The sequence below is a fragment of the Cinclus cinclus genome, chromosome 2 (assembly GCF_963662255.1).
Source record: "Cinclus cinclus chromosome 2, bCinCin1.1, whole genome shotgun sequence".
In the NCBI taxonomy this organism is placed as follows: Eukaryota; Metazoa; Chordata; class Aves; order Passeriformes; family Cinclidae; genus Cinclus; species Cinclus cinclus.
This window is the reverse complement of record NC_085047.1, coordinates 27,357,655-27,383,947: the sequence shown is the minus strand read 5'-3', so window position 1 is coordinate 27,383,947 and position 26,293 is coordinate 27,357,655. Positions and strand designations below refer to the sequence as shown.

At 46.9% G+C, this 26,293-nt stretch overlaps 1 protein-coding gene across 2 annotated transcripts in view; it reads right to left on the bottom strand.

Moving 5' to 3' along the window:
• Nucleotides 1-6,952: 6,952 nt before the first annotated feature.
• VANGL1 (VANGL planar cell polarity protein 1) overlaps nucleotides 6,953-26,293 on the bottom strand; it is a 36,362-nt gene continuing 17,021 nt past the window's right edge. For both annotated transcript variants that reach the window (XM_062515501.1, XM_062515500.1), the window contains 4 exons: nucleotides 17,511-17,644; nucleotides 14,120-14,252; nucleotides 11,988-12,222; nucleotides 6,953-10,770 (listed from right to left, as the gene is read on the bottom strand). In XM_062515501.1, coding sequence (XP_062371485.1) covers nucleotides 10,510-10,770; nucleotides 11,988-12,222; nucleotides 14,120-14,252; nucleotides 17,511-17,644 — 763 coding nt within the window. In that variant the 3' untranslated portion in view covers nucleotides 6,953-10,509. The remainder of the gene's footprint in view (nucleotides 10,771-11,987; nucleotides 12,223-14,119; nucleotides 14,253-17,510; nucleotides 17,645-26,293) is intronic.

Below are 26,293 nucleotides of genomic sequence, written 5' to 3'. Positions count from 1 at the left end.
CTTTGGCAGAAGATGACATGTAATGATAATGAGGACCATGGGGCAGGGCCTGGGGCAGAGTCTTGGTCCAGCTCCCAGAGCACTTTGCCAGGTTTAAAAGATGCTAAGCTATTTATAGGGGAAAAAAAGCTACAGAACTTCCTTGCAGCTTGAAGACCCATTTCAGGAATCAAATTACAAACTGCCTTTGGGATGGAAGGGAAGATCCTTCTGGTGCCTCTCTCCAGCTTGTACTTTCTCTTGCCAAGCCCCTGTGATAAAGGGGATCAGCAAAGCACTCAAAAGGCATTGTCCCTAATGCTATGGAAAACAAGGAAACAGCTTCTTCACCTTCTTTTCATGCCTCTTGACTTACTACTCTTCTGATCCTCACTGGCTTACTGAATTTATTTTCTCTCTCCATTTCTATGTAGTCCATCTTCTTCTTTTTCTCAACCCACCACAGCATATGGTACTGAGGGTTACTGAAGGACAAAGCCCTTCCCTGGCCCTACTGCCCCTTCCCTAGCCCAGGGAGACAGCAGCCTCCCTCACATCACTTCCACGAACTGCCTGAGCTGGATCCCCACAGCTGTGAACATGAGGAGGGACATTTCTTTTTTGAGGAGAAAGATGTCCAGACAAGGCTGTCACTGGCTTTTATTTTGAGGGGAACAGGTGGGACATACTCAAGGAAAAGCCATTTCACCAGCCTGGGCAGAAGTAGTAGAATTTTTAGTTGATCTCTTTTCTCACTGTTCCAAAAATCTGGATGAGGAAGCACCACCCTGCAACTGAGTCCTGATTGCTGTCACTGTGGGAAGAGACCAGTAATACCCAGTGCCACCAGCAATCACATTACCACACCATCTGAGCAAAAGGCAAGTGTCATGGCTTCACACAGAAGAAATAAGCCTTGAGGGCTGAAGGAGCTGAGTTTGGTGGAGGGGCTATCCCACATTCAACAGCAGCCAGAGAGCCACCTCCCTGCCAGAGACTCCCAGTGTCCTGACCCCTTCCATGGTCGTAGGTGGTAAATCACTTAAATAGCCACGGGCAACCCCATGTGCTTTTGCATTTGGAGAATGCCCAGCTTGAATCAGATTCCTCCCTCAGTAACACAGTTGAAAAATACAGTGATGTTTGACTAGAGAGCAGCCCTGGAATTTGCCTGGTGTCAGATTTTGATTTTTGCTTTAAAATTCAATTCGACATTCAAAGTCCTGCTCTTGCTAGTGACAAAGAGAGAGGTTATTGAACAACAAAAGCAGCTAAATGTTTGAGGAACATTTTAGTCCCCACAAAATGAAGTTGCTGAACGAATTTTCACAGCTTCCCACAGTCTAGTTACTGAATTACTAAACCAGTTTCTCACAGCCACTTACAAAGCAAAATTATAATCAACTGTAGGATCTGGTATTATGAGTACTCAAGAATGAGCTTTTACAAAATAGAAGCTAAAAGATCTGTTTCACATCTGTGGCCCAGATATAATCAGCTCCTTCTTGTTCCCTCTTCCAAAGCATGCCCACAGCATCTGACTTGTGCTGAAGAGAGGTCCAAACAGCCATAACATTCTGAATGTCTCTTAAAACTTTCAAAGACACTGAATCAAATGTGCTTTGTCAAACACATCTTCTCCCCACGCATCCACTTTTCATTTGTGCTATCTTTTTAAATAATAAGAAAAAAAAATTAAAAGGAAAAAAGGACAACCAAGACTAGATGTTTAAGCATTTGTAAGCCTGATTCTTGCCTTTGGAAGAGACTTAAAATGTTTCAATTTACAGAGTAGCTTCATGCCTAGAGCAATTTGTGGTGTCTCAGTTTTTTTAAATCTCTGTGCCTTCATGTTCCTAAGGATGCTGGAGGGGAACCCACACCCTAATCTCTAAGGTATCTTCCACTGAGTTCACACTGACTGGTGCTACTGTCTCTCTTGAGGCTTTGCTGTTTGCTCCATATTTTGTTACATAAGCAAGCTGGATGCATTGAGCTACCGCAAATACACATCCACAAGGTAAAAATTTTCTTCCTCCACCCTCTTTAAGCTGTACTTAGTGCTGCCCACACAGAGCCCAAAGAGTGATTGTGCCCTCTGTCCTGGCTGTGGTCTCTGCAGCAAACACCTCTCTCCTTCTCCTGCTGGCAGCACCCACTCGGGAGGGCTTTGGGAGGCCAACAAGCAGCAGGGCCATGGTGGGAGGGCTCCTGAGGTCCCCAGGTTGCTCACATTAACTGAGCTGGAACCAGAGCAAGCCCCAAGTCCTGTACAGACATCCTCGTTCAGGTCCTCAGACTCTGGATGAAAGGAAAATCAGCTCAGGTCTTTGGAGTAGGCTGGCAGTTTCGCAGTCCCAACCTGAACACAGACCACAATGTGAGCAGTAGGCAGGGGGGAAAAACTCCAATACCTCATCACCTTTTACAAGTTCATTATGGAATGGGACAGGGAGATGGGGACAAACAGCTTTCTTCCCATTAGAGGTACTCCCCTAGCACCATGTCAACATAATGCACACAAGCTCACAGCAGGGCTGTAAATCTTGTTACAGCTTTCCAAAGCAACTCATGTGACCATGTCCACAGCCTATGACTTATACATAGGCCATCACCCCACTACACCATCCATACTTCCGCAGACACAATGTGCTCAGTGCTCTCTTTTCTCTCAGCACCTCCTAACCCACCAGTCCATGGATGCACACATGTAAAGGGAATGGATGCCCTTGCCCCAGCGGATTATCTGTCAGTACAGGAAAGGTACTGTAACCTAAACCAATCCCCTTCCCAATCTAACATAAAGTTAGGAGTGCTGTTGAAAGACAGATCAAAGCACTCTGTTTGGCCAACTCCCAATTCACTTTCCCTTCCTGGATGCTGTTATGAGACACCATGTCCTGCTGAGAGATCCCCTTCCCTTGCACCTACCACACCTGTCCCAATCTCCAAGACCCCTTGGAAGCCTTTGAGTTCAACCCCTCCTGTACTTTCCAGGAGTCAACACCTGGGGCTGAGACAGCACAGCCAGTTCATTGTACCAGGAGATGTTTGGGTTTGAAGCCCCATCGACCTCCAGAGCCAGATGTCTCACTGAACTATTAATTTAGCCAACAATATCACATGGTGAGGTGCTGCTAGTGCTTCAAGCAAGGCTCTGGACCCAGTTGCTGAAGGTGACAAATCCCTTTCTTACCACATTTGTTATGCCCTGACTGCATATGGCCCCTTTGCCCCACGTTTCTATTTCATTCCTCATAGTTGATGTTTTCTCAGTGTCCACAGCTGTGAGGTCTGGTCCCATCACCTACTAGAACTAATCGATCTTCATATGAATCAAGCCACAACTCAGCCACAAATGCTCACAGCAGTGGTTGGTGCTGTGCTGTCTCCAGGCAGCTAGTGTCTTTATGCCCATATGATCAAGAAGGACACTGCAGGAGAAGCATCTCCTCCTCAAGCCCAGTATGTCCCTCAGGCAAAAGGTGCTTACCTCTGGTTCAGGATGCCAGGTCCCTCCAAGTGCTTGGTTTTTTTTTCCAGTAAAAACCTCCATCCCCTTTCTGTCAGAAGTTTGGGTCTGTAATATGTAACCCAACATTGCACCTGAGGCTCCATCACACCTCAAAGGTCTGTGCAACTTCAGTGAAAAGACTTGACCAAACCAGATCAGCTCCCTCAGCAATAATTTCTGCTGAGCTATATACCACAGCCCTTTATGATTCAGATATGTGAGCTCTGGGTAAAGGCCAAGGGAACTAGTCCCTCTAGCAAAGCTCGTTCCTTCCATCAGCTTCCACAGCCCACAGCAGGACAGAAAGCGCCACAATTGGCAGCAGTCAGGTGTTGATTTAGTATCAGCGCTATCCCAGAAATGAAACAGAGCGTGGTGAACATACATGTAAAGACACAGCTCTCAAGGCTAAGAGCCTGGAATGAGGCTGACAAGCCCATGATCTTGTTTATGACAAATTCCTGCTGCTTACACCTTCCCATGACACACCTGCAGCCAACTCCCACAGAGCCTTTCCCTCCACACCTGCAGTCCAACAAGTCAGGTCTTCCTCTGATTGGCAGGAGGGGACCAGCAATAGCTGCACCCCCCTTTCAGGCTCTGCAGGGCAGCAGTAGTGCACTTCCCTTTCCCTGGTCATCTCTGGGAGCTGACCTGCAAACCATGCAGGGCTGGGCACTGCCAAAGCACCAGCAGGATGAGAGGGACAGATCAAAAGCAGAGATCAAGGGAGGGCAGGAGGCAGAACAGAGCACACCCCCATCCCACCCTTCCTGCTTCCTCCCAGGCCTTAGGTCAGCTCTTTCTAGCTCAGATACATCTGTCTCCCCACAAGCAGAGATTTACCCGTGTGGCTGTTTCTCTCCACAGGCATTTATGTCTGTGTTGCTTATCTTCACAACTGCTGCACTCTTTTTCACTGAAGAGCAGCATCCTGTGGATTTTTCCAGCAGCTGAAGCCACCACAGAGATCTGCTGGGCTGGGACTACCTGAAGAGTGGGCACCAAGAACATCTAAACAAAAAAAGCTGCTCCCACATTTCCTTGGGCACAGCTGCTTCATCTTTCTGAGCTCTTGGTGTGCTGGAGATGGAAACTGATGGTGGGGAAAGCCACACCCAGAGATGCTGCTGAGGGGAGATCCCTGCACCTTTTTGCAGCAGAGCACAGGCTTGCATCCACACAAACAAGGAGCACTGGCTTTTCTGCCCCTTACCACTCCACCTCCCCACCAGAGCCAAATAAGGAACTCGGCAGTGAATCCTATACTTCATAATTTGTGTGCAAACTAGCAGAACACAGGAGGCAGAAAAACCTGTTCCCACTCCAGTCATGCCCCTCCCCTGCCCCCCACTTCCCCAGCTGCATTTGTTCCCCATTGTTTGAGATTTCAGGTGTTTAAAGCAGTCACTTACCAGTCTTCCTTCAGAAGTGATAAATGAGTTTGCATTTTACTGTGGCAGGGCAGACCAAAAAGGCCCAGAATAAGGGCAACAAAAAGACAACCTCAAAAAAGCTAAACCACATGTTTGCAGGGCCCATCCTACCCACAGCTAAGGAATGCTTGAAGACCAGAAGAGCTTTTTCATCTGAAAGGGTAAGAGAAAGGAGTGGGACAATCAAATCTGGCTTCAGTTTATTTCCAGAATTTTACTGTACAAAATATGCAAAGTGTAAAACGGTTTTATGTTTCAGTTTAAAAAACAACAAAACCCCATCCAGCTATAACTTAAGAGAACCCAGCTTGGAACAGAACAATTTACAAGGCTAAACCCACAGTGCATTAATGTCACAGACACCAGGAATTTGCTTACTTAAGTTCACAATTAGAAAAGAACAGAAAGACCATGTACCACTCACTGCAGTTAAAAGTCACATGTGCAAAGAAGAGAAAGAAGAAAGAAATGCTGGTTAGTGTCTATTAATTAGAAAACCTTGGCGAAACCCTTCTTACTATACACAGTGTGTGTAGAAAAAGTATTACACAGTGATAAAGGAGGGTGGGGGAAGGGCATTTTGCTCCCACCTCCTTCCCCAAGACACAATAATGCTGAATCAAAGAAACAGGCACAGTAGAGTGTAAGAATCCTTCACAGTTATGCCTGTTCAGGTAGTGGCCACAGCATTTCCCCACTGTGCACACAGGAGATACCCCCAAGCATCATCAGCGCTGGTGAGAGGTGCCTGGGAAGCAGCCAGAGAGAAGGAAGGATACCCTCCCTCCCTAGGCAGAGCACACCCAGGGCAGGGCACACCCAGAGCCTGCTGCCCACAGTGCTCCATGTGCACCAGGGATAAAAAATGCAGCCTGTTGGAGGGATGCAGATGGGTGAGTAACGCCAGCTGTACTGCTGGCATGGTGGGGGACCCTGCTCAGGACTGACCCAAAGCGACCTGCACCACTCACAGCTGTTAGAAACAGCAGCTTTTGGTCATCATAAATAGAAGGCAGCAGCCTGAACGGAGGAGGATGCACACTCCTGTAAGAGACATCATGGCCCAAAGCCATCTTGTTCAGAACAGAAATTTGGGAGATTTCCTTTTTTTCTTTGTTTTCTAAGACCAGCTCAATTCCAAGAGCACTTCCTTCTTAAGGACAGCTGAAACACTGAACCACCAAGTCTGGCTCCAGGCTTTAAGCAAGTATAACGTGCACACTAGAGGAGGAAAAGCACACAGACACACACAAGCTGAATGAGAAAACACCTGCACACACACCTCGTGAGCAGCTCTCACATGGCTGGGCAGCAGAGCCCAGGTGAGGAGCCAGCTTGGGACCAGACTACAGCACTGTTGCAAAAGACTCGAAGACTTATCCTTTGAAAAGGGCAGAAGTACAAGTTTTGGTGAGCAAGATGAAATTGGCTTGAATAGGCTTCCATGTTTAGCAAGTTATAGATCTTTTCAGTTTCTTCAGCAGCAAGTGTTGCAAGTGAGCATATATCAAATGATATGCTGTACTCAGCATCAGCAGATTCCAAAGGTGCTGCACGGAGAGCGCCATCCCAAAGGAAAATGTTTGGAGGCTTCATAAGGGTTGTGATTTGTTCAGGTCTCCAAACTTGAGCCTTACTGTGCACTGCCTCCCAGCCCTGCAGATATGCTATGGAGGGGAGTGCTACAATGCTTACACTTCTAAGACTGCTGCCTGCTCACTTCCAGGTGTGGGACAGGACACTAAGACTCAGGGCAGCCTCACAGAATCTGCACTCACGGATGAAGCCACATGGCAGTGAGAGGTCAACAGATGTGGCAATAACACCTGCCCATGCCCAGTTACAGGACAGGCAAAGTGTTAAGAGTACTATCTGCTCCCACACTCCTGGAAGGTGCAAAAAATTAAAATTTTTCAATTTATAGCCAGGAAAGAGAGAGCTGGCCTTCATGGAAACCCATAGCCATTTCCATCTGCTCTAGAGCACCTGAAAGTCTCAGCTGCATCTAGTTTTGCAAGACCTCAGCATGGCTTTGGATTTAGGCTGTAACAAATCTGAGAGCAAAAAATCCAAAGCCTTTAAAGTATCTGAGCAGCATACTTGAGTTACAGGAAAGATGCCAACATGGAAGAGAGGAGTGGGGCACCACCACCCCTGGCTGAGCAGCACAGCATCCTATCAAATGGTTCAGCTTCCAGTGAAGGACATCCAGTGCAAGGATCATCTCCAAAGGGGACACTGACCACTCCATCACCAACAGGGTTGTCTTAAAAAGACCCCTGAATTATAATAAACCCCTCACAATTCCCAACCAGGTACAAACATCCAGGCTGGGAGAGAGGAATTAAAATATGTGCAAGGAGACAGTGCAGGATAGGAGAGGCATTCGGAGGAACAGCCTGCACTTGGCTGGCAAGCCCTACAAGTTGTGTTTATGCTCAGCTCTTGGCAAGCTCGGCAGAAGTAAGGGCTGCAGGAATTGGATCAGAGCTTTATTCCCTATGACTCCATTCTTACTCATTAGCTGGCTATAAACAGAATTAAACAAACCAGTCCGCACTCACCACTCAGTATTTTTTATACAGTTTGAGTTCCTACAGATGCCACAAATCCAACTGTGGAACTCAAAGCACTTGAAAGCAAGTTGAGTTTAGCCTCACAACACTCCAGTGAGGTAGGTATGACAGTGGTCCCCTGATTTTGCATGGAGAAGGGAAGCAAGAGAGACTCTGAAAAATGTCACTAAAAATACCAGAACAGGGAACATCCAGGAATTATGTTTCGCCTTTCAGTCTGTCCTCACCTCTAAGCAGGCTGCATCTCTAAAAAGAGACCATTTGAGAGAGCCCTCTCCTTCAGATTTCATCAGTCAAAGCACTCATGCTGCTGATACAGGGAAGAGCATTCAGTGTAGGACTTGGCCCCTGTTGACAGCAGCAGGCAGAAAAGGCAGTGTTGAACCACAGCACAAAGATGAAGAAGTAGACCTGGACTGAGCACATGCTGCTTCCATCTGTTTCTCCATGTGTTAAAGGATTTAACAAAATTAAGACACTAATTTCCTGAGCAGATACTGTCAGACAACCCCTCCTCATGGGGCAGCAAAAAGGAAAGGGGAAGGAAATCCTGGGAAAGTAAAAAAGTTTTGCAGATGTGCCTGTGACAAGGTACTCTCACATACATGGCACACCCAAGCCCCTGGCAAGGTGGTTCTTGTTCTGGCTTCACAGAAATGAGCCAACTCAGCCACAGGCAGTAGCCTCCACACAGGTATTAAGTGCTCCACAGTCTCCCAAGCTACTCCCAGTCTCTCCCGCCCTGCTGGTTATGCACATAATGAAAGCCAGGTGCAGGTATCTTCAGGAGAGCCAAGTCTAAGATACTGTATGTTCTCTTCTTTTTTTTTTCTTTTAAAGGAATAAACCTATCTATTTTTTCAAAGTAAGACACTGCAAAGGCCACAGTCAATAAAGGAGCCCCCATGCAGACTACCAGAATACCTGATCTGCCAAAAAACCCAAACTCTGAGCTTAGAGAAGGGAAAACAGTACCTACTTCCCATCCTTTAAGAGCAAAGGGCATAATCCCATCCCATCCTGTGCCGTGCCATCCAGTTTCTTTACAACCATGTCTGGCACATTACATGGACTAAAAAGGAACCAGGAGACTACTACAAGCTTGTAAGAAAGGCACAGGAAACTGCAGGTGTCACTTGGATGGGGACTCATCACTCTGGGCCCTCACTCCCCAGGGTGCTCCCTTGATCCCAAGAGGACTATCCACAGGTGCTGCTGGACATGCATCTCCACTGCTGCTGAAGCTGGAAGAGGATGGACCCTCCTGCCCTGTCCCCAACATCTCTGTTTAAGGTAGCTGCTCCTTCCCACCAGCTTGTGGTAGGCACCAGCCAGCCCATGCCTGCCATGGGAAGGGCTGGGAAAGGCCAAAATGGACAGGAGGGGTTGTCACAGCCCTCCTCAGAAGACTGTGCAGGCTGGCAGTGAAAGGCACTGACTTACACACTGCTGGAACTAGGGCTTTCTTCGTTAAGACACCTGTATGGAGGGCAGGCCAAATCCTGCCCCATAAGGAATACTTGCATGGCAAAAGACTGAGAAGAATGAATTGATCATTTACATTCACATGGATCTCAAGGGACCTTCAGGTCGATGCCAGCCTTGCAGCTGGCTCCAGTCACTCTGTGCTCTGTACTGGCAATTAGACTTCAGATACCAATTTAGGCTCACCGTTAAAAAGAAAGCGTCCAAACTCAGGTGACTAAATTCACACGTGAAAGCTGCACTGGTGGGCAAAGGCAGCCTCACAAACAAAACTGCACCTCTCAGAAGCAGATCCCACTGCTGAGCAGAAACTCTCACAGTACAGCAAGGCCAAAAAAGGCTGGCAGATTTTCAACATTCAGGCACTGATATTTCTTAGCTACAGCGGAAGGCGTACAGTGGGGAAGGACTCACTGAAGTGTTTCCAGAGCACAACAGATCTCCAAAGCAAGTGAGTGGGACAGAGGTCAGCCTTTCCCCTGGTTCCTCTCCTGAAGGAGGGAAGTGTTTTTGCCCGTCTTTTCTCCAGATGCACTTGAAGCTGGCTAGAGAGGGAGGGGCACATTCCGGCCTGCACCCTCTTCTCCTCAATGAGGCTGTCAGACGTAGGGAGGGTCTGTGATTTATCTGAGGAGGAGCCAGATACTTACTGACCCTGTCCCAGTGCAAATACACAGCCCTTGCAGGTGCATAAGGAAGCAGCAGTGCCTGGAGAAACACATTCAGAAAGCCAAAGAGAGGACACAGAAACAGGAAGCCTTGGGTGTGCCTGAGAAAGATGCTGACAAGCAGGACAGAGGGAAGCAGGGGAGAGATAACAGGGAGCTGTGATATGAAGAACAACATCACTAACAAGCACTGATAAAGGAAAAAAAAAATTGAAGAGCTGCAAATGGGCTGATCCAGTTCAAGACAAGCAATTTCAGAGAGGGTGAAACCATCCCATTATGCCCATAGGTCCGGCACTGACACAAGAGGCACATGGAGAGGAGGAGGAGGAGAAGAAGCAATAATGAAGAGTCCCCTCACACCCTCACCGTTTGTTATCCCCTCCTCCCCAAATGAGCAGGGACTGTGGCACCCTGTGCCAGAAGGTTCCTGTGAGGGACAGGTGAGCAATGAGCCCTCAGGAGCAGCCACAGGTGGCAAAAGCAGAGACACAAGGGTACAGGCATGTGTGGTCTAAGGCAGGTGCTCCAACAACAGCTCTGACACCGCAACCATGCGGAGAAAGAGAGCATGAGATTTACAGGATACCTGGCAAGTGGGACAAAAAAAAAAATCTGTTCTGTCTCCAAGGCTGAGCTAACTGAGCCAAGTCACCCTGGTGCCTCTTAAGATTCTTCTTTCTAGATAAGATATCCCTACTCCCCCCTCCCGTTTCCAAATAAAGTGCAGATGGTCAAATATTACTGGTCCATCATCTGCCAGTTTCAGTCAGCATTGGGGAAATTAAACCCAAAAGCACAATATTGAAAAAAAAAAAAAGAATCTCCCAACAACCCACCCTCAAAATCCCTTAGACTGAAGTCTCAGACTGTAAGCGGAGGACAAATTTATGAGATTTAGGGTCTATGAACTCTTCTGAGAGTTTGATGAAGGGGATTTTTTTCACATTAACAACAAGGCTGAAGTCCAAGCACTTGAGGACAAACACAACGCCGTCTTGTAACCCACTTGTGACCGCTTCCTCGCTGACCAGCGTCCACTGCTTGGAGAACCAGCGATCCCTGTCATACTGGAGGGTTGGGCCCGGGTTGAGGTAACGCTCCAGGAATGCCTGCCAAGAGCGGGACACACGTTAGCACCAGCCCCACAACTTGCTCTGCTCTCTTTCCATCCCCAAATTCAACTCCGTGAGCACAGGACTGCCATGCTGCAAATTGTTTCAGCTTTCACACTTCAGAAGACATCTTCTCCCCAGTCCCTCTCAGCTTTTCAGACCCAGGACACAAACATCAGGAGACCCTTTTTCAGTCCCTCCCAGCAAGTTTGCAAAGTTAGAGCCCTGACTTCTGCCATCAGCACAGCCATCTGGCAGTAGCTCAGTAGAGCAGAGGTAATTTCTCCCCTACCAGCCCCATAACCCATCACAAAACTACAGTCCCAGACAGTCAAACAGGATAGCTGGCTCTCTCCTTCAGGCCAAGCTAAGGCAGTAAACAGTTGTCTCCACATTTTCAGCCTGAGGGTGCAAAACTGAAAACAAAATGCAAAATGCCATTTGACCTTGCTTGTATTTTAAAATCCCTCTGCAATATTAATGGCAACAGAAATCCCCTTCCACAGCAAGGTCCCAGGTGACTCACAGTGAGAGGGTGCTAAGCCCCATCTCTTTACAGCATTTCTACTCTTGCTGCAGTAAGTCCTGGGTGAATGTCCAAGAATAACCCTTCCCTAGGGTTGTGGGATGTTCTTGGAAGGGAAGGTAGAGAGTGGGAGAGGAATTGTGTGACCTGTTTCCCTTATCGTTCAGTCCCTCCCTGTGTCTGCAAGTCAACAGTCACAGTCTGGGCATGAAGCAGCAAACTACGTTTGATCAAGCAGCTCATGAATTAGAAACACTGTCAAAGAGATAGATATTTAGGCAATAATTAGCAGTCCAAAATGTAGCAAGGCAGAGGGAGCAGAAAACCAAAAAGGACTTTTGCAGATTGCTACCTGCATCATCCTGCTACCACAAGCAAGCTGGGAAAACTCCTGGGACTCAAAGCCACTCTTTCAAACAATTATTAAGCTTTCCCTTTTCTGAATTGGATTCAAGAACAAATACCTCAGAGGCACTTTCAGATAAAAAGAGACAGAAGATGCTGCAGAGAAAATATTACTTCCCTTCAAGACTTGATCCAACCTACACCACACTAGTCAATTCACAGGGAGCAACTATGAAAGCCTTCACTCACCTCCCTTGACAACTTTCTGTTCTGCTCACACACACAAATGTGCCACCCCCTTCTTCCCCCCTCCTGCAGCAGCATTAGAGAAAGCATTCATTACCTTTGGTGTCATGTTGTTGGTGATGCAGAAGGACAAGTGTTGCAAGATGCTCTCCATGCTGTGGTACTGCTGCTGGCGGGTCGTGCGAAGGTACTTCTGCAGAGCTCGTGCCATGGAGGGAAAGATGGCCTGGGCTGCTTCTCGGGGGTCCATCATCTCTCCTGGAGCTTTCTGCTGTTCCTCTGCCTGGAGGCGTTTGATGTGAGTGAAAGCCTCTTCTACCGCAACCATGAGCCTGCAGCAAAAAAATCAGAGCAGCAAGAGTCATAACAAGAAGTAAAATGGGTCTGTGGTTAAGGCAGAGCCTGGGAGTCAGGATTTACAAGCCTCCTATTCCCATCTGCTATCAAGTCACTGCCTGCCACCAATTTACACAAAATCTTCTCTACTGACAGTCTGAGGGGTAGACAGCAGCTTTTCCTTCCTTGCCCAAGACATCCAGCAACTGAGGGCCATAAAACAGGATTAAGATTGTAAAGCCCTGAGCACTGCACTTGGTTCTGCCAACGCAGCATAAACATCAGCTACATGACTCAAACAAGACACAGCTGCCCTTGTGTTTAACGTGTGTGTGAGTACAGTGGTCCCAGCACACAGGACTGCAGCATGAAGCACAGGCCAGGCAAGCACTCAGGGGGAGGCAGACAGTGTGACCCAGGACACAGTCTGCTCCCATTTCCACCAGCTAGGTGCAGAGCTTGTGCTGCCCAACGACTGCCCTGCACACTTCCACTGAACAACAAGGGTGAAAGCACTTCTCCATCTTCACTCCTAACATTGTAGCTAAAGGCATCCTCTGCAAAGCATTCCTGTGTTGAGGTGAGCAAACACCAAGACCACACCATAAAAGGGGAACAGATGTCTTATGGCACTCATTATTTAGTACTGGGCTAACTTGCAAGTGAAGGGCTGTACTGCAGCTAGTGATGAAAAAAACAACAATGGAAGAGCCACCCAACAGAACTCTTCAGCTCCTTCACACAAGGCTTGTTTTATACTTAATTTCCTCTCAAGTCACCAGTGACTGTCCACGATGCACCTTAAAGCCAGGGGCAGCTGCCTTACCACAAGCAGAGGTATAGCATATTCAGACTGCACATAAGGAACAGCACAAGAAGCCCTGAAGCCCATTTTGTTTAATTGGACATGGGGGAGGTGGTTTTAAACTCCTGGCCTGAAACATCTGGCCTTATCTAGTGACTGATGGTTTCCCTCTGACTAAGCAGTTGTGCTAACCAAACTCAGCAAGCACAGGAGATGTGCCCAAGTTCGGATGCTATACTTCACAGAACGGCAAGTTTAAGTTCCTATTGCTTCGAGGCTGGAAGAGGGTCTAAAAGATAGAGGCTGTAGGAAACAGGTCAGATTGAAGCAGGCAAGGAGGGGACATAGCGCCAGCACTTTCTCAGTGAAACAAACTGCCAAAAGAAAACTCAAAACGTGGCAGCTCCTTCCAGTTATGACACATTCCTTCCAAATACAGCTCAGTTCAGGAGAGCCTGCCCATAAGCAACTTGCCTCAAACTGTTTGGTATGCTAACTACAGACTGCAATGGGGCTCCTGAGCAAACAGAGGCACTGTCTTGGGTCACCTCAACAAAGCGTCAACTCTGCAGCCTAAGCACGACTGGCAGAAGACATTTATTCAAAAATAAAATGCAACTGCTTGTGGTCAAGTCTTTCCTCCTCAATTCACTGAAATCCAGTCAAAGTGCCCCTTTGTCCCTGCAAACACAAATATTCTCCTCACCCATGAATGGGCAACACCAAACACTCCACTGATCCTGTCCCTGGATTACTTCAGCTGACAAGCCTGGGTATAGGCAAAAATAATGGGATTTCCTACAGCAAGTAACTACAGACTTGTCAAGCACTGGACTGTTCCCTAACCCACGATACTTCATCAGCTTATCGGCCTCGTATACATGAGCTCAGCTGCATGCACGTTCTTTGGATAATTCCAGTTGCAAGCTGTCACCCTTATGCATCCCTTATGCACCTGGGTTTCATAAGCTTCCTTCCTGCACCAGACTTAAAGCCAGCCCTTCATGATGGGTTGGGGGCACCCTCCAGGATCGGCAAGCCCCAGGTAGTCGAGCCTCACAGCAGCACCCAGGACAGGGCAGGTTTACCTTGCCCGGCGTTTCTTCACACGGCGTTCGTGGTCAGCCTCCTCGTAGTAGAGCTCATTATGGCTGGAGTCCCTGCGCCGGGCAGCAGCCGCGATCATGGCCCGAGACTGCCCCGACGCGTTGTTACCTGGGCCTGCGAGGGCAAGGACAGGCACAAAGGCAGTGTTAGTGCCACAGGGCTGCCACTGGGATAGACCAGCACCCCACAGCAGCTGTCACACACTCTCTGGGGCTCCAGCCTTCCCAGCCAGCACTATAAACCCTTCCCCAGTCCTCAGGAGCTCCAGCAGATACTCTGCAAGGCAGCACAGGCTTAGAGAAGGCGTTCTGGCACATGGACCAGGGAAGTTAGTTGGGTTGGAGGGTCTCACATAATATACACAAAGGCAGAGTGAGGTGAACATGCTAAGGATGCAACTTACCCCCCATTATATATGCTTTCAGTTTGAAGGCAAGGGCTGCTGGAGCATATCACATCTCAGCATCAAGACAGTATGAGAGCACAAAAAGTGAGAGGTTGGAAAGAGGAAAGAGACAAACACAACAACATAATGAGACATGGAGATGAATAAATGAAAGCCAAACTCCAGACAGTTATTTACAGGAAGAAGAAACAGGATGTGGGGGACAGCAGGGTCACCTTTAGACAAAGCATGGAGTTTCCCAGAAGGGCAGATAATGTCAGAGCAACAGCCCCACAACAGGGTAAGATGGTACTCTAAGCAGCACTTGCCATTAGCGCTTCTGCTGCTAACAGATCCTACACAGCCACAAGAACAGGGAAGCAGCCATCTGCTCTAACACCCAGTCAGTTCACAGAGCTGTCTACTACAAGACATTAACTAATGACCTTAAAATACAGCCCTAGGTTCTGCAGTTCTCCCATTAAGTCCTCAGCTCTGGCTTTTCGGGTAGCGAGAGGAAGAAGGTTGCCCCAGAAGAGTTTACAAATCCTTCTATCCAGATAGAGGGCAGAGGTGGGTCTACCCAGAGAGAAGCGGTAGTCTAGGACTGCTTCCAAGCTACCAAGAGCTGCTTTTGTGCCAAACTGCTCTGAAAGCCCACACTCCCAGCTGGCAGTGGTTAAAGCCATTCAAGTGCACAAACATGCTCAAAATTGTTCTGCTCAGGCAAGGGCAACTCTTTATGTTTTTTCCTAAAAAGCCCAAACCAGATTCCAAGACAGAAGCCTGAAACTCAGCAGTGGGAAGAACAAGCATTCACACAGATAGCTTCTTAAGAGTCTAAACATTTCAGACTTTGTTTGACAGCCCTGAAATGGAGGATATGACTCAAGGGAGATACTAGCTCCCAAATTTGGGTTACATCTGTAATTTGCCTCATTGACTGTGCCAGGCAATGAAAATCCTGGTTTTGAAGATGAACCTCCCCAGTCTCATAAGAAAGATTACAGCAATGTTTTTCTTTCCTGGCTGCTGCTGCATCAAATACAAAAGCTGTCAACAAATTAGGCTGCCTTAATAGCATTACTGTCTCTTTACAAGAAGAGTAGAAGAGACTGTGAGGCTGCCAGCGTAAGCTGCAGCCAGAACTACGCTGCTTTGTAAGATGGATGGAATCTTCTTAAGGACATGCCTCTAAGCCTGATATTTCCATGTTCACAAAGGGAGCAGCATTGCACACAGAACAGACCAGGCAACCGGTACTGCCCCAGAAGGGAAGGCAGGAGTTTCCAGGCCCTGGCAGGTTCACAAGCTTAACACTTGGAAAGCCCAGCCAGCCACATCTGCAGTTTGCTTCTGGTTCCTTCTCTTTAATGAAGCCTCATGAGCTAGCAGCTTTTGAGCCACTCACACTACCAGACTGACTGTCTTTTCTCTGAGCCTGGGAGTCCCACTGTCCCAGCAGGTGCTGCAGGAAAAGACAGCACACCACATCATGAAGAGATACTGCAGTGAGAAGAAGACAAGCCAGTAATCAGAATGGCACACCCTGCAGCCAACCTGGCAGGCTGCGGGGTCTGAATAGTGTGCAGACACCTGTGGGATCAGGAAGCCCTCACCTTCTCTACACCAGGCTTCACTGAGACCAAACAATTGGAATGAACAATTTCACCTCTAGAAAAATGCAGAGCATTTCTGTTTGCATATCTGATTGCTTCCCCTCTCCAACACAACTCAACCAAGAACATCACCCCAGGCAGCAAAGGACACATGATGGGCAACCTGTCCTACCCCCTCCCTTACTTCCTCCGCTTCCTCTGTCAGGATGGGAATATCTCACTGTAAGGATCTAAACCTCCAATTAATGTTACGGACTCAGGAGTGCTACGTGAGGCTGGAAAAGCCTTTAGGATAAGGTCTTTGAAACTCACAAAAAAAAAAGAAAAAATCCAAACAAACAAACCAACCAAGCAAAAGGGGAAATGAAAACAAAATATTCCACACTCATAAGGCACTGAAACTTCATTGAAAACAAAATGATCATGTCTCATGTTTTTCCATATGACAGATATTCTTCATATTCCAGTCTCCACACCATGCACACAGAGCCACCTTGCCCAGTTAAGTCTGTCCCTTCAGTCTCCTCCTCCACCTCTCAAAGCCCTTCAATGCTAACAAATTAATGGGCAAGAAGTGCCTTTACCACATTTTGTCACTCAACTTCAGCCATCCTTCACCACAAAAAATGTCACCACAAAAACTTTTCTACTTAACTTGGACTCTTCCTAAGCAATGTGCACCTCTATAAAGGCTGCTGGGCACACCCTGCTTTAACAATTGTGGTTTTCACTTATAGGTTTAAGAGCATCAAATGATTAAGTCCAGTTTTCACTGCTTTGAGTATCCACATATTCATCCATCAGTCCATCCATCCATCCATCCATCCATCCAATTTTCAGAAGTCCCAAAGCTTGAAAACGGTTTGTAGAATAGCAGAGTTCAATGGGGATCGTTATCTGTGTGTGAATTTCCATGCCGATGGGTGAGCCAGGCATAGCTCCTTTAATGCTGAGGCTGCAGGCTGATGAGCATCACTTTCATCAGCAACTGCTGCTTATACCATGGGTCCTTCTCTTTCCTGAAGGCTGCATGTGAAAGCAGCACAACATCACAGCTAAAGGGATGACCCCAGGGTGACAAAAAGCAGAGGCTGCTTGAAACAAGCAGTGGTGCTAAAATGTGTCAAGCCACATGACAATCTGGCCCGACCCAAAAGGTGGCCATTTCACCTGGCAAAGACAAAAGCCTTATTATAGGCTAAACACATCTGTAAAGTCATCTGGAACTGGCAAACAGAACTGCTAGGAAGATTTCCAGCAAGAGACAAGGATTTGGCAAAGCAAAAATGTGTGCATAACAAAGCATAAAGCAAACCCAGCCCTTCCCCATCCCACCCAGTCTGAGAGACTACATTTTACCTCACCTACCATCAAGATTGTAGACTTTCAGGCCAGCCATGTGCTTGGCTGCCCGGGATTTGGAGGCTGTTAACAAGGCTGGGTTGTAGACTGTGAAATCTCGGTAGTAATTTTCCAGAACTACCAGTGCAGCTCGTTGGATGCTGGGGAAAGAAGAAAAAACAAATCCCATCAGATCGAAACAAGCTCTCTTGTTTCCATAAAATATATATTTTTTAAAAAATGAAGGAAGAATAATGATATTACTTGGAACACAGTTATCACACCTACAGGACCGTGCAATACACAGAATATTAATTACTCTCTCTAGGACCTGAACTTTCATTTGAGATGCAAGGTAAGTATCTCTGCCCTCAGCTCAATAGGATGACAGGAAATCCCTAAACAAAGGTAGCACATAAAGTGAAGTACTAGGCTGCCTGCAGCACGGGAAATTACAGAACAAGAGCTCAGCCCACCTTGGCAGTACAATCACTGTGCTGCAGAGACCTTACTCAGGCTGAAGACCAGAACACCACATGGGTTTTGATGTAGCTGGCCAGCCTGGATGGAGGGACCAGCTCAGGATGGATGCTTTTCCTTCCGTGTCAGACCTCACAGCTTCTCAGACCTCCTCCATCCCAGCACTGACAAGAGTGTGATCTCTTCAGCTTTCAGAGCAAGATAAGATCGCAGCCTGAAAAGTACGGCTGCCAGAGACATGATTACCTCAGTATTACTTGATAAATCCCTGGCTAGGGATTGAACTAGCAGCAGTGACACTCCTTCCATCCCTTTTGAAGGGATGCCACTACATAAAATGATGACATATGGGAGCAAAACAAACACACGCGCCAGCAGCAGGAAAGGCTCAACCCAGTGGTATCTTCCTTTGGGATCGTTTTGACAACGGGGAGAGAGAGATGTCTGTAGGCACTGTTACCAACAAATAGGGCAGCATTTCAAAACAAGCCCGAGCTCTGGTGTTTAAAAATGCAGGAACAAGACACAGCTCTCTCCATGCTGCTCCGCTCTCTGCCTTAGTGTGCTACTCGACTGGCAGCGGCACTCTCAGCAAATCACCAAGATCACCCATTCAGCCAACTGGAGTTTGCCACACTAAAAATAGTTTTTATGCATTCAAAATTAACAACTGCCAACACATTTGTTGCCAGTGAATTGGAAAGGTCACACTTAGAATAAGACCTTTCTGAAGGAAAGCAACAAACAAGGACCATAACATGGGAAATGGAGGCATTAACAAATTAAGCCTTAAATTCAGTGCTCAGCGCTACCACAGATTCTGTGTGTGCTCCTGGAGGAGCAATTAAAATTTTCCTGTACTTTATGCTAATATTAAACTTCTGCATCACACCCAAGTAATTTAAACACACACACACACACACACCCTCCCACCATCCTCACGCTACAGCTGCTACACTCCCACTGACCAGTGAATTAAGCACAGATGCCAGCCCATTCAAGAGATTCTGAGAAAGAAGAACAAACCCAGACTTGTTCACTGAGTAGCTTCATCAGTCAATATTATGGTACATCACCATTCATTTGCTGTGTATCTCTGAGATGATAAATTTAGCTTTTGAAGAAAATTCCATCCTTAGGATTGCCTGGAGGGGGTCTCTTGGATCCAGCTAGAGCATCTTAAAGAAACTGTACCTTTCAGGCGCCACTCATTCAAATTTTCTCACCTGACATTTGGTAAAAAGCAACTCCATTTATGCACTTAGCTACTGATTTGTGCTAAAGAGCCACTAGCTAACCAAGGAAACAATTTTCCTTCAATAAAGTAGTACAGACTGACCCACTGCCAGACACATGTAAATGCTGACAGAGAACAGGTAAAAGCCATTTTATTTCTCCCTGCCATGCTTATAATTCTATTGTGAATTTGCTGCAGTCCATAAACAAAATTTCATACCAGTAATCATATGGCAGCAGCACATATTCCCCCTTCTGACTGCATTCAAACATTATCACGTTTTTCCATCTCCGCTTCTCAGGAAGATAAAAGTCCATAGAGTTTCATCACAAAACACAATGTTTGGAAAACCAGGACCAACTCAAAACAGGAAGATAAAAATGAACAGTTATTCTTTGTTAATACACAGTACTCATTTCAAACAACACTGGAACTTCCATCCCAGCAGTGGGAAATGTTTGGGAGCTCCACTGACCCAACTAGCTCTATTAGGACAAAACACAACGCATCACAGCAGAGAATAATTTATTTTTACACATACACATTTTCCCTGGACCCCACCGACAGCATTAGCATCAGGATGCCAGCTTTTCCCACCTAACATCCCTTCCATTCCCTCATTAAATAACCTTCCCCACCAATTTGTTGGCATGTGCAGTCCAAATCCAAGCAACAAAGCTTTTACATTGCAGCAAGCAACAATCATTGCCCTGAAAATTAAATTCCAGGCATTTGTTGCTGATGCAAATCCAGTACAGGCTCAATCCCACACGAGATACCCCAGTCACACAGAGGGTTCTTCTCTGTGGAAGAGAAATGTAACAAAAATCAGTTTCCTGAATTTCTACCAGCCCATTTCTGTCTCCCATGTAGTCCATCCCAAGCACAGCAGGTTAGGAAGACAGATACAACTACAACTCTTCAAATTCTCTGCCGCAGGAAGAAAAGATAAAATTAGAATCTGCAGACAAGTAAATTAAAAGGGTTACAAACATTCACGAGAGCAAGGAAAAGGCTGAATCAGAGCCTTCTGAGCTGTGTTGCTCAACCTCTTCACCCACATCAAGGGGAAGCCTCACCCTGCCCTGCGCAGGATGGCCAGCCCTGACCCACACGGGTGCTGCGAAGCGACAAGAACCCACACCCCGAGCACGGCAGAAGGGCACCCAACACTCCTGTGCAACACCGCACACCAGGAGCAGGGCAGCCACAGGCATGGCAGCACCCAGAGCAGCCCGGAGGGAGCCAGCAGCAGCCGAGCAAACACCAAGGAAGTCTGCTGTTTCCCGACAGCAATCCAGACTTTCTGTGCTTCCCACTGCAGGGCAGACCCTCTACTGCCCTGCGAGCAAAGTGAAGGGGGTGCGGGAAGCCGCCTCTCCACCCACAGGGCAGCTCCAGCAGGAATGGAAACTGGCAGCCTTCCTGGAGGGGCAGCTTCCCTGCAGCACTGGCTCGGGAAGAGTTCAGCACCACGTCGGTCACTGCATTCATTCACCCCGCATTTCAGCAAGTTGGGCCGAGGCTTTCCTTTTGCTCAGTGCCTGGAAAAAATGGGGAGGGGCAGGAAGAGAACGAGCAGAGAGTTTCCATACTTAATCTCCCGTATGGAAGAGGTCAGGGGGTCGCTCTCACGTCCCATCGAGAGAGCTTGGCAGCCCAGCATACTCCAGGCATTGTAGCAAACCGCCAGAACGCAAAAAAAGAAAAAAAAGAAAAAAAAAAAAAAAAAAAAAAAAAAAAAAAAAAAAACCACAAAAACAAAAGTCGAAAAATTGTATCACAGAAACACAGAAATCATAGTAGAGAGGCTTGGGTTGGAAGGGACCTTAAAAATCATCTAGTTCTAACCCCACCCCCTTCCACCCCCGCCATGGGCAGAGCCCAAAAATCAGGACACAAACCGCATTTCCACGCAACAGTTCAGATTCAAAACTTATGGCGCAAGAGGAAGACCTCTTGCACAATCCAGCAGCCTACTGGAAACACAGTTTTCCTTGCAGGCAGTGTCAGTGAGGCTCTATGCTTCGTTGCTTTATGTTTTGCACAGTTGGAGGGTTGCTTGTCTCTAATTATTATTTTTACTCCCCTGAAGAAGGCCATGTCACAGCATGCTGCCAAGAGGGAAAGCGAACGAGCAGACCTTAGCAGAAGCACAGGGTACTTCAGTGGCATTTGACAGCAGAGAAATGCAGAGTCCTTTACTAACAGTAATGAATTAACCTTTACAGGGCATCTAAGGAAGTGGAGGAGGGGACTATGCAACACAAAAGACTGTGCAACACAAAAGTAGCAACTCTTTTTTTTTCTCTCAAAACGATAAGTCAAAAGCAGTTTTGTCTGAGTACTTGCTGCTACAAAAAAAAAAAAAAAATATTTGCAGTCCATACACTGTGCCTCAGAGGCCATTTTGACTTTGTATCTGCCTTCTGTGACATAACTACACCAATACTGAAATTGGCTTTTCTTAGTGGATTTCTAGGAAAACAGGTCAGTACTATACTGAAGCAAAGCACAAGGGAAAAAAGCCTGTTTATATCATCAAAATACTGTCTTTGGACACTGGTGATTTCTAAGAAAAGGGGTTTGAGTTTTATGAAGTGGTGGGAAACAGGTGGTTAAAATAAACAATAAGGAGAGAACAAAAATTAAAAAGTGAGGCCAACTTCCATGCACCTGTCACTCACATGGTTTTAGCAGTTTTGTGCTTTCCTGCTAAGCTAGAAATGTAGCTTGTCATAGTACTATACCAGACACCAGCAGCCACTGAGCATCACGCTTTTGCAACACACTGGTGCATACTTTTGCAACAGATCTGTGTACACATCCAGAAAGAGCTGAGCTGTTTGCTACCAGAGCATTCTTGCTATGGATGCAGATCTTGCAGCATTAGGGTTTAGAGTGAGCCACACACATCTAAAATACACAGAGATAGTCAGAGGTTTGATGACTGCTGTGCTAACTGAGGGCTGAGGAAGCCTGGGGTTATTTAATGAAATGGTTCCCAGCATAGTCACCTCTCCTCTAAACAATATTTTTCTTAACATTCTTCAGAAGAGACACAGCATCAAAACAAGCCAATGTATCTGGGCACATTAAACTCTTGCAACAGCCAATTGGGAAGTTTGGCACCTCAAAGGAAAGCTAAGAAAAGATTCCACAGCACAGCCTTCCAAGGAGAGCCAGCTTTGCCTCACCAGATGCTTCCAGCCCACAACTGCATCAAGCTTGCTACTGTAAGAGATACTGAGGTCTCTTGGGGCAGTGAGCTGCTCATCCACAGTACTTTGTACTCTCTAAAAGCACTGTCAGCTCACACCCAACAGGCTCAGAAGACTGCTCTGCCTTCCCTGGCCATACAGTCACATCTCCCTCACAGAAAACTCCCCTTTTCCTTTCTCATACACTTTTGCCAGAGCACAGAGCTAGGGGTCAAGTTCCTGATCCTTCACCCTGTTGGACTGTTTTCCCAGAGCAAAGTCACTAGAACTAGAAATTAAACTGGAAATAGACATTTGAAGTAAAAATGCTTCCCACACCAACATCCCAGCTGAAGATGATTACAGAAGGGATTGCCACCATCCTCTATTCAGACCTGTCTCCCCACTCTGCCTGTCATAGCTACAGGTGAGGCCAGCACAGGCTGCCCAGATGGATGACCCTGGGCAGCGCTGCCACACCAGGGGCCATGGGCTGGCAAGATGCAAGGCATTTAGTACTCTCTGTCCTTCCCAAGCAACACCTTTGGAGCAAGGCTCCTGAGAAGACCAAAGTCATGCAGAAGCTATTTGCAGCACTGGCAGAAGCACAAATGCCTTGGCTACAGTTCTGTCCTCTCCAGTAAACAGAGGCTGAATCAGATCTCAGCAGAGATGCCAGGACAAGGAATTTCTCCAGCAGCAGTGGCCAAACAAGCAGAGCAGAAAAATGCCTTTTGATTGTCATAACTACAAGAGCATTTCAGTTTGGTACAGTCAAGAGAATAGGACTGCAGTTTCTAGGAAAAGGAAAACCACATTTTCTTGCCAGACAACCACAACTGAGATCTCCACTTGGCTAAGGCAGGCAAGTGCAATGTTCCAGTTACCTGGAACAGGCAGCAGGTAACTGGGACACAGCAATTGTTTTAGATACCATACTTCTGGCATTTGGTGAGGCAGGGAAAAGAATTTGCAAGGTCAAACCTTTATCAGGGAAGGGAAGAAAACCTTGTCATAGTCACAGTTTGTCAGCATGACTGCAGCACAGCTGCTGCCCCCAAGGAAGTGAACACCCATCCATTAATGGTGTAATTTATATGGAACCCAAACACACACAAGGTTTGCCCCAATTTTGCAGTGACCCATCTCATGTTTTCTCTCCCCTCACAGCCTTTTTTAACAACATGCAAAGAAAAGGACAGGAATTTAAAGTGTGTCCCCATCTATATCCAATACTGGACATCTGAACAACACATGACTGCTACAAATTTAAGGAGAGGACCAGCCCAGATCTTCTAATTGCAGATCTCCCCTTTTCTGCCCTGTGCAGTCCAAGATGCATTACTCTCTAACAGACATTTTAAGTCTCATCTTTTGCAAGACAAAAATCAGAATCAACACATCAGCTGAGCAATACAATAGTTCACTGCTGATGTAGACAGGATTTCAACATAGGAATTTTCTGAATGAGAGAGAAAAGAGTAGAATTCATTTTCAGGTTGTGTTTTTGGTTTGTTTTCCTCAAACCTGAAAAGCAGCCTAGTCCACACCCTCCAGTACAAGTGAAAAAGATCCCTGCAAGTCTACTACTAACGTTGCTGTTACATTTGAACGCTTTCATTTTGAAGGGAAGCTGTGAGTATTTTTAAAAAACAGGATTTTACAGGAGGGTATGACCAAACCTGGGACTTGGGGGAAATCAACTCCTTTACCTTAAGCAAACCAAACAAGCTACTTAATTAAGCCTTCCTGAGGAGTCCTATAAAAGCACTCCCAGGCCAGCTCTAAAAAGGCCTGCTACAGAAGTACAGAGCACGACATTTTAGCCAGCCACTATAAAACCCCAGTAAACCAAATGGCATGCTCCCACTGCAGTTCTCCTGAGAAACTTCCAAGCCTGATACCTCAGGAAGTTAACTGGTCTTTAGGGTACCAGCACACAGCCTGATTGTTTCCCCCAGTCACCTCTTTTGGTACAACCTCAGAACTGGATGCCTTCCCAACAGCTGCACTGCCCTTCCTTCCACTTGCAAAAGCTGAAGTTGGCAGCAGGCATAAGGGACTAGGAAAAAATCCCAAAACACTGGGATTATGGTAATATGTCAAGAGGAGGAAGAGGAGAGCACAGTCCTCTCACTCATGGAGTGGTGCAATAGTTCCAATATGATTTGCCAGGAAAGGATAATCACTGTGTCGAGGTCAGATGCTGTGACACCACCACACTACCCCTCCTCAGTAACACAGTGAACATCTCATTTCACGATACGCAGTGCCAAGGGACACAAAGACCATAAGGACGCTTGTTACCTCCGATATCATATTCTACAGACAGAAAAGAAGCTGTAGAAGTCTAACGTGAGTTTTAGAAAACAATGGAGGTTCTGGAGCACCAAAAGAGCTTCCTATGGAAGGCAGAGGACTCTCTTTGAAAAAAAAGCAAGCTTTAATCCCTTGCTGAGACTCAGCTTCTTGTCAGGTTCCTTGTGTACAATTCCAGGAGACTTTATTGCAGCAGGTCAGCCTAGGTAACTGGAAAGCTTGCCTTCCAGACCCTCACAAAATAACAAAGGGAGTTTAACATGTGGTAATGCCACGTGGCCCCAGTTGCCTCAGTCCATCCACAGGGATGGGTGAGTGTACAACAAGAGCAGCTTCAGGAGCTGCATCTGAAAGAGCAGCTTGTGAAAGCCTGAACATGTGGTGCAACAAACTTCTCCCTCAGAAGGCTAAGGAAGCCAGATGCCAAGAGAGCAGGCTCCAATACAGACTGTCCACATCCTCTTAAGCCAAGACCACCTCTCCAAGGGGAGCAGTGTGTGTGGGGAGGTGCTGTCAAGAACTTACCATGCAGATACCTAGCAGATCCACTAAATCCAACCTGTACAGCTCACAGATTAGCCAGGGCACAACAGCAGCTTTCAGGCACTCACAGCTTGGGCTGCATTTCAGCTAGTTCCTCAGACACCAATAACAACATACAGATGCCCCAACAGCTCTCAGACTAGACACCCACTTCCCTTTGATGTCATACAACACATTCAAACAGGCAAAAGCCCTACCTTCTCATCAAACAGAAAGAGAACACTTGCTACGAGCATCTCATTGCTCCAGGGTCTGCTGCAACACAGACAAGAAACACGAGAGGCAAAGGAGCTGCCCATGCCCTGCCATGTATCTGCCATATCCCAGATACCTGCAGTGAACCAAAACATCTAGCCACACATCCACACCTCAAGCCCAATCCAGCACCTTCAGGAGCCACTAGTAGTTTATCTGGACCTGGAGAGCAGCAGCTACTGGATCTAGGAGCTAGAGCTCAGAGTTTTCCAAGGGCACGTCTAGCAAACCAAATATTTGTCTCCGTGATAACTGTTTTGCCAAGTAAGTGGTGGGGGTATTCTCAAGGAACCTAATGAGAATACTATCTTGCTTAGTCATGAGAAAAAAAAAAAATACAAGCAAACCACCAGCTATCACCTCACACTGAAGTAAAGGCAAAACTGTGAAAGGCTTTCTTCATCAATGGAGCAAACTGGCAGTTTGGGAAGGAAAACAATGAGAAAAGAACACAAAGGGGACAACTTAAGTGAAAAGGTGATGGGAAGAAGCTGCTGCTGAGCTTTCCCACAAACCTGTACACCATGGTAGACACAGGCACCCCAGAAATACACAGGTGTTGACAAAGCAGGGACAAGTTGGTTTCCCCAGGCACTGTGGGTGTTGCATCCAGCTGCCAGCAGTCCAAAGGGATCCACTTGTCCACACCGAAATTGACACAGACCCGTGACCAATCTGAGAATTAGGGACACTGCTGAAAGTCAATCTTACTGTTAATATTTACAGAACTGAGCAATTATTGAGGTGAATGAGCCCTGTGGAAGGAGACCTGCATG